The sequence below is a fragment of the Haliotis rubra genome, unplaced genomic scaffold (genome assembly GCF_003918875.1).
Source record: "Haliotis rubra isolate DU_JTF1 unplaced genomic scaffold, ASM391887v1 Scf170, whole genome shotgun sequence".
Lineage (NCBI taxonomy): Eukaryota > Metazoa > Mollusca > Gastropoda > Lepetellida > Haliotidae > Haliotis > Haliotis rubra.
This window is the reverse complement of record NW_025765670.1, coordinates 517,825-526,747: the sequence shown is the minus strand read 5'-3', so window position 1 is coordinate 526,747 and position 8,923 is coordinate 517,825. Positions and strand designations below refer to the sequence as shown.

The following is an 8,923-nucleotide window of genomic DNA, read 5'->3' as shown; positions in this document are numbered from 1 at the left end:
CATGTTACATTATATTTAATGCAATAACGCCCCTAATTATGTTTCTAATTATATACATCGTCATGTTGATGGATATATACATTATCATTTTGCAAAATACACTGTCTGACATCGTTATTCGATTATGTTTCTACTTTCTTCAGTGTGACAGAAAGAGGGCGTCTTAATTCGAAATTTCAGAACATAATATTTAGAAGTGAAGTTTTCCTGAAATATAATTTCGAACGTTTGTTTGTACTTGGAATTATGGACGATTATCAACATTGTGTGGTGGGACGATGTGTATACGGTTTGGTGAAGAATAAATTCAAGAAAAAGGAAACGCTCAAAAAGGGCTGATCACTACAGCTTTTTAAGAAGGGTGGGAGTGTGCACCAGTTCATTTTCACCTGAGACCAAATGGATCCGCCAATGATTTAATAAACTTTCATGACAAAAAGGGGAGGGGGGAGCGCAGCCCTGCACCCCCTTTCGGATCCGCCTATGCTCAATGAACACTTGTTTGGGAAACGGGAAGACGGGAAAGAGAGAGTATGGTGGACGTGCACGCTACCAAAGAAAAGGGAGATAATCCAACCTTCGGGTTTCATCGGCAGACGTATCATTCGGAAACGCTTCCTCCAATCTTTCTCGACTCGTGAATATGTACGTACAAACCCGACAACGGCTTACGCCGAGATTTTCCGAATGACAACACGCATGCTCCAAAATGGCGTCGTTCCTGTTTCGTCAGGTACTTGCCGCGAAAAATGGGCCTGGCACTCAAAAACTATTCGTTAACATATCCAAAGAACTGCTTTATTGCAATCGGAGATCATTTTCCTTCTCTGTTGCGAGGTTTGCACAACCTCCAGGCCAGAAGAAAACATTTTCGAGAGAGAAACCTCACATAAATATTGGGACGATCGGCCATGTGGACCACGGTAAAACAACCTTGACAGCGGCGATCACAAAAGTCCTGTCCGAGGAAGCCAAAGCTGACATGAAACGATATGAAGACATCGATAATGCCCCTGAAGAAAAAGCCAGAGGAATTACAATCAATGCAGCGTTGGTGGAATACGAAACCAACACTCGTCATTATGGTCATGTCGACTGTCCGGGACACGCTGATTACATAAAGAACATGATCACAGGAACAGCTCAAATGGACGGTGCCATCTTAGTTGTCGCAGCAACTGACGGAACCATGCCACAAACTAGAGAACACATGCTGCTTGCTAAACAGATTGGTATACAGAGGGTTGTTGTCTTCATCAACAAGGCCGATGCCGCTGACGAAGAAATGTTGGAACTTGTTGAAATGGAGGTACGAGAACTACTGACAGAGATGGGATATGATGGTGACGGTACTCCTGTTGTCATTGGGTCTGCTCTGTGCGCTTTAGATGGCGTTAAGCCTGAAATTGGAGCTGAGAAGATTAGGAAGCTACTTGAAAATGTTGACAGTTACATCCCTAACCCTTCTAGGGAGCTTGAAAAACCCTTCTTTTTGCCCATTGACTCTGTGTTTTCTATTGCTGGTAGAGGAACAGTAGTTTCGGGAAAGCTTGAAAGGGGTATTATCAAAAAGGGTGATGAATGTGAGTTGATTGGCTATGATAAAGTCTTGAAAACAACAGTCACTGGCATTGAGATGTTTCACAAGAACTTGGATCGTTCCGAAGCCGGAGATCAGGTTGGGGCTTTGATAAGAAGTGTTAAACGTGATGACCTGAAGAGAGGTTATGTGCTAGCCAAACCAGGGACAGTGAAACAGCATAACAGATTTGAATCGCAAATCTACCTGTTGAGCAAAGATGAAGGTGGGAGTGCAAAACCCTTTACCGATTTCTTCCAGGCCCAAATGTTTTGTACAACATGGGATGCTCCAGCTTCACTGAAAATCCCAGACAAAGATATGGTCATGCCTGGGGAAGATGCTAAGGTTATTTTTAACCTAAAGAAAAAGATGGTTATGGAAAAGGGTCAGCGCTTTACCATCAGAGATGGAAGAGGAACACTGGGATATGGTGTTGTTACAAACATCATGCCTGATGTTGATGTTGAAGCCTACGAAGCGGAACGCATGCTTAAGAGAAAGGAACAGAAGAAGTCGAAGACAACATAGCTTTATGTGAATAGATACCATTGTCAATCATGTTGAGAGATTTGTAGTGCATCATGTGCAGAACAGTTGTGTGCCAATTATGAGTTAAACTTTTGAGCAAAGGACCTTTCAGAAAATTCTAGTTATCACTTTGTTGAAAAGATGTCATCATATCTTGCAATGATAGTCTGAGGTGTCTTATTTAGTTTTCTTGGTATGACCGAAGTCATGACCGAAGTATGACCGAAGTGTATGGTGTACGAGATAAGTCAACATTTCACTATTATTCTTTGATGAAAATTGTGCTAAATAAACCAGAAGTGTCTGAAAATGTGAACTGAATGATTCATGTTGTCAATTGAGTAACCACTGTAACAAGTAATCCAGAGAATATTTGTTGATTAAACAGAAAATTGGAATGTGATAACACAGTTTTACTCAATCTTCTGTGGCTACCATTATTTTGTTCCTTTTGGGAATTAACTGAAGAGTGTTTGAAATGTGGATCATTGAGAAATGGTAAGGATTACGGCTGGAGTATGATGAACGATAGTGCTCTAACTGTTGTGAAGGTGAAACTTCATAATCAGTGGTTAAAGGGAGGTTACTCTCTCTCACTACCTCATGCAGGCGATTGTGGGCCTACGTTTAAACTAACAAACATTGTCAACATGAAACAGCATGGTTCCAATCTGTAATTGGAATTTACCTTCGAAAATTGAACCTCTGATAATGCGGTTTCACTTTCCTGTAAAATTCGGTATCTCGGTGGCCAATTGGTCTAATGCAATACTGTTCACTGTTCAGAGTTGAGTCCCTTGTGGGTGTCAGTATCCTATGATAATGTGTTCGTTTGAATACTTGGGAGGCTATATCTTCTGCAAGTTTTCTCTGTCTTCCAACATTAACCTGAAACCTGAAATAGCAGTTTGAGGTCGCATCTCATTCACTCACTGTGAGGCCTGTACTTGGGGATGATAATGTTATAGTTAACATTCAGGGGTGGAAATAACCCATTGCCCGACGCCCGAGTCCAGTGGTTTTTTCTGTTGGGCAAGCAAATTTGTATATCACACTGTGCCGGAGTCCAGTTGACTTTCCAATATTAATTATGTTGTTTATTTAAAAATCAACAAAAAAAAAAAAAAAAAAAAAAAAAAAAAAACGGCCGGTATAGTGGAAAAATTATAAGGGCAAGTGATTTTACATGTGCCACTGTACTGGAGTACACTAGCAATTTTAAAGTTATTTCCACCCCTGTTAACATACTGGAAGTTAACCAGGGATATGGTGGACCTTATGATTTATGTATATGTTGTCTTGATGTGTCCCCAAAACGGGGGGAAGTGGGGTAGCCCAGCAGTTAAAGCGTTTGCTCGTCCCACCGAAGACCCAGGTTCAATTCCCCACATGGGTACAATATAAGGCCCATTTCCCGGCCATGATTTTGCTGGAATATTGCTAAAGGCAGTGTAAAATCCAACTCACTCCAAAAACTTACCCTTAACATAACATCTATGTAATTCCGTAGATGTGTGGAAAATTCTTATCCCTGTCTAGTTTTGAGTAGTGTTATGGTAAGTAGGCTGAACAAAGTGTTATAAGATTGACGGCTATCTTTACCAATATGGTATGAAAATTCAGTGGGCTAGTAATGTGACAATTTAAGTCCAGCAGGGATTTACATGGAGTCCTGTATTTGAGGGTCCCTGGGACTCATACTCTTAATTTTCAGGTGTCCTGGACAACAAAATGGGGGTCCCAGACACTTAAATATTATTATTAATACTGTTATTGTATTGTGTATCATGATCATCACATTGTTACAGTAATTAAATTGCAAATAATACCATAACCCAGCTAGTAGCAAACGCGGCGATAACTTATTGTCACTTATTTTTATGAGTATAGGACGCAGGAATTCACCTCCTGTAAATCCCTGGTCCAGAATAGTCCAAGCATCGGACTGTGCATGTGACTGTATTAACGTAACCTCAAGCATGATGTTAAACCTCATTTCCCCTCATTCTACCCACTGTATGGATAAACGATTTCATCTTCTTTCTCTGACACTGAGTTAATTACGTCTATAATCTCGGCAAACAGTAGCACAGAATTTGAGACCAAATTATATGAGCCATGTGCTGTAAGAAAACCATTTTGGTTTGCTGTGTTAATTACAGATTTTCATCTATGGCCACCTTACAATCACAGTTCTGCCTTTTAGTGGTGTCCATGCACCAACAGAAGAAGAAAGTTAGAAATGGAGATCCAGGTGAGAATTGGTCTTCAGCAACCCATGCTTGTTGCAAGAGGTAAGGGGTGGTCATTCTTGCGGACGTGGTTGATGCATGTCATTATATCACGGCTGCTTATATCAATGTTTATATCATCAATCACTGAATAATATTGATTATTCACAGACATGCACCATGCATCAACCAAGTCAACAAGCCTGTCCCCACCTAGACCTATTATTCTTTTCTTTCGACACTCATGGGTTGCTTAAGATCAATTCTAACATCAATAGTATGCAACATTGATTGTGCCAAGAGTGAGTTTAGTTTTATGCTGCTTTTAGCAATATTCCAGCAATATCACGGCAGGGGACACCAGAAATGGGCTTCACACATTGTGCCCATATGGGGAATCGAATCCGGGTCGTCTTGGTGAGGAGGGAACGCCTTAACCACTAAGCTACCCCCACCTCCCCTTTTGCCCCAAGACAACATAAATTCATACATTTTTGTACATTTAGTACAGTGGTCTGAAATAAAACCGTAGGTTCAAATATATAGTATCCATTTGAACAAAGGTAAACAAAACATTTAAAAAATACAATTACACTAATTTAAATATTTTGGGATGAAACTTAAGTAATTTCTTATGGATTTATTAGAGTGGTATGGTACTTGCGTGTCAGTGAAAGAGAGAATATTGCCTCTTGATTATCTCCCCTTGACCACATACGCGACACACCAATGCAGCAAAACTAGTATTCAGAGGATGTATATTACCCAAGTGAAAATTGAGTAGATTATTTTAATATAACTAAACACACTGATGAAGCAGGGATAACTATTTAATATAATTAGAGAGAGAGAGAGACGTACTGGTGGGGTGGGGTCAGTTTTGTACGTAATATTAAAAAGTATGGAGTGGGGGTCATTGAGTTTGTACTTGACATGCAAGGGGGTGTCACTTACTTTGTACCAAAACTTGACTTAATTCTGTAGGGATAAAAAAGTGACTGAACAGACTGCATTAAATCTTGCTAAGCTAAGATGTCAAGGTAAGAACTGATTCAGATGGAGATGGAGATGATCATGCAGCCGGAGGGGCGTATCACGCTTAGAAACAACATTAGAAAGACATGTAGGTATATAGACCCTACCCTAGTACTATATAAAAGGCTCCTTTTATATAGTACTAGGGTAGGGTCTATATACCTACATGTCTTTCTAACGTTGTTTCTAAGCGTGACAGGGCGGTGGGGTAGCCTAGTGGTTAAAGCGTTCGCTCGTCACGCCGATGACCCGGGTTCGATTCCCCACATGGGAACAACGTGTGAAGCCCATATCCGGTGTCCCCCGCCGTGATATTGCTGGAATATTGCTAAAAGCGGCGTCAAACCATACTCACTCACTCACTCTAAGCGTGACGCGCCCCTGTGACGGAAACGCTAGCAGAGCAGACGACACACTAAGGGACGTAACTCCAGTTCCTTACCACCCGGGCTTATGGGTTCCTCATTCAAAAGGCTTAAACAAGCCACACCAGTCCTAGATTGCTACACTGTCTATTATATATCACTTTCAAGGTGCCTGATATCATTGATAGGTGTATGATAATTATATTATCACACGTTGCATGCGCGGATCCAGTGTGTGTGTGTGTGTGTGTGTGTGTGTGTGTGTGTGTGAGAGAGAGAGAGAGAGAGAGAGAGAGAGAGAGAGAGAGAGAGAGAGAGAGAGAGAGAGAGAGAGAGAGAGTGTGTGTGTGTGCGTGAGTGCGTGGCCACCCTCCAAACGAAAATCCTGTATCCGCCCCTGCGTTGTTATATTATTACAGGGCAGTAGTTGCATAAAGTTCAGAGTTGCAGTGAGAGGGAGGTATGCGGATTAATTTACTGGGGTTTATAGTACAGGTTGGGAGTTACAGCGTGTTGAGATGACACAAAGACAAGCCAGATGACACAAAGTTCAGATATTCCGTCGCATCGGCATTATTTCGACAAGGATTCGTCTAAATTTACTAGCATTCCGTAGATTCCTTCAGATCACATCTGGACGGACTCATCTTCTGTGAGTGAGTTTAGTTTTACGCCGCACTCAGCAATATTCCAGCTATATGGCGGCGGTCTGTAAATAATCGAGTCTGGACCAGACAATCCAGTGATCAACAGCACGAGCATCGATCTGCGCAATTGGGAACCGATGACATGTGTCAACCAAGTCAGCGAGCCTGACCACCCGATCCCGTTAGTCGCCTCTTACGACAAGCATGGGTTACTGAAGGCCAATTCTAACCCGTACCTTCACGGGTATTAACACATTTGGAATTCGGAACTTCAGCGTCCTTGTAACTATACACTTTGCACCTTAATCTGTCAAACCTATCTATCCTCGACGTTGCCGTGCAGATAGTCAACGGTCCAGAAGCTCTTCCCTGATTGCAGGCGTCAACCCTCGATCACGACCGAGCAAAGACGAACATGGTCAATATTCATTATTTCATCCCCTTCCTAATGTACTAGGTGCTTGTTGTATACCTGGGTACCTTAAAAACATAAACAACCAAACTACAGTACCCGATCCCGTTAGTCGCCTTTGTCTGATGATTGTGCAGGTGATTATATGTTTCTATATTGTGAATTTATGCAGCAGAGGGCATCGGGTAGAGAGAAGACCGGACAGTGGTTCTATCCCCGGTCGCGTCATGACATACGCGTTCAGGATGTTGCTTGTTGTTATCCTGCCTGGCGCTCGATGACAAGGTCTCGTCAGTTACAGAAACAACTTAATACTTTACACTCGTATGCGGATGTATGGGGTCTAACAGCATATCTGAAAGACAAATATCGAGGTGGACGACTATCGAGAAACGAAAAATGATTCTATAAAGGTAAAAATGTGTGAACGATTCATTAACAGATGTCTTGGAGTAATATTCTCATCTGCATGTAAAACAAATAAATGTATTCAACATCTGCCATTGAGAGGAAAACAAGCGCTTATCCGTTTTTGTATAAATTTGGTATGGTTGACACAATAGTGTTCTCTAAGATATTCGACACACAAATTCAGCCCATTAAATTATATGGCTCTGAGGTGTTCACCTGGAAGCCTCTATCAAGGAATGTCTCAACATTGCTCCCCATACACCGAATGTAACTGTATATGGTTAAAATTGCCGATATCCTTTAGAAATAAATGCAGTCTGTATATAATACTGGCTTAAACGTATCGAAATGCACAATGACCGAATCGCCAAGAAAGCCTATAATATGCGCATGTGCTATGATAAATAGAGAATACTACACGAGGTCTCATTACATACGAATTATACGAAACGAGTGTCCTTCCTATGGTATCTGACCGAGCGATAGGAAGGTCACCAGTTTCGTCTAATTTGTATGTAATGACAGCGAGTGTGGTATTTTATTTATTACCCATGTCTTACATGCATTGAATTGACAAAATAGCGTATTTTTGTTATTGTTATGGTTTCAAACCGAAACCGGTTTCATAAAGAGGTTGCGGAAGAATTTTGTTCTGAAGTACACTTTTGCATGACGTCACACTGTAATGACGTCACTACGCCATTAAACAATTAAACAGCGACACGGCAACGTTCGTAATGTTTACATTCCCACAATGCATCTAAGTTGTAGAATGAATGAATTCACGTGTTTGTTATGAATGAACAAGTAGTTCCGTCCCAACGTGTCCTAACTGAGAGGTCATCGGTTATCCAATCAAATCGTTAGAATCTCAGGTCAAGTCGTTACGACACAGGTCAACGCGATACGACACTCGTGTGACGTACGAGATTAGTATGCAACTACCCATACGTTGACCACGTGGGTAATAACTGTGGATATCAAAACTATGCATCTGCTGTGCTCACTTTATTGTTCTCACATGGGTTTGGATAGACTAACAACTAGTCTCTGAAGTGAACATATTTTACAGAAAAAAGCCCATAGTGAAAAAGTAAATATAATGAAAAGGAGCCCTGAGACTTTCTTCATTTTCAGAAGCTGTGGAAATCTAGACTTGCCACAATTTGTAGACTTGCGTGGGCTTTCTTGGATATGACTAGAATTTGGTATGTATTGTCCAGTGTGTTGGCGATAAATTCCATTTCTTAACTGTATAAGCAAGTTAAGCAAGTCACCAAGCTTGAAATAGTACTGTAGAAAACAGCAGGTTCGAGGAATAACTCACCCTTTTAAAAATAAATAGAATATTGACAATACTGAGGATGGGGTTATTAAAGTTGAAAGTTGATGACTGGGGTTAGTTTTAAGTTTACGTTTACGCCCTCTTTGTAATATGGAGATTTAGATGAGAATTATTTTATGTATCTGTCTAAAATGTATTTTTATAACCGGAATATGTATAAGTTTAGAATGTTTCTTTCGTCGAAGGATGTGATGTTACTGGGAACTACGTAAAGTTATTAAAGGAGAAAAACTTACATAAATATTAGAATAACTTTATGTAACTTACGTACGAATTTACGTACGAATTTATGCACTACTGTAATATGCACATATGCACTTTCTCTGTATATGGGCCAGTGGATTTCATACGATTAAAATATTTGACT

At 40.7% G+C, this 8,923-nt stretch overlaps 1 protein-coding gene across 1 annotated transcript; it reads left to right on the top strand.

The window, feature by feature from the left end:
- The first annotated feature begins 676 nt into the window (after positions 1-676).
- Positions 677-2,426, top strand: LOC124272519 (elongation factor Tu, mitochondrial-like). The gene has a single exon (XM_046707724.1). It carries the CDS (start codon positions 710-712, stop codon positions 2,108-2,110), a length of 1,401 nt encoding a protein of 466 aa, XP_046563680.1. The 5' UTR covers positions 677-709; the 3' UTR covers positions 2,111-2,426.
- The last annotated feature ends 6,497 nt before the right edge of the window (positions 2,427-8,923 follow it).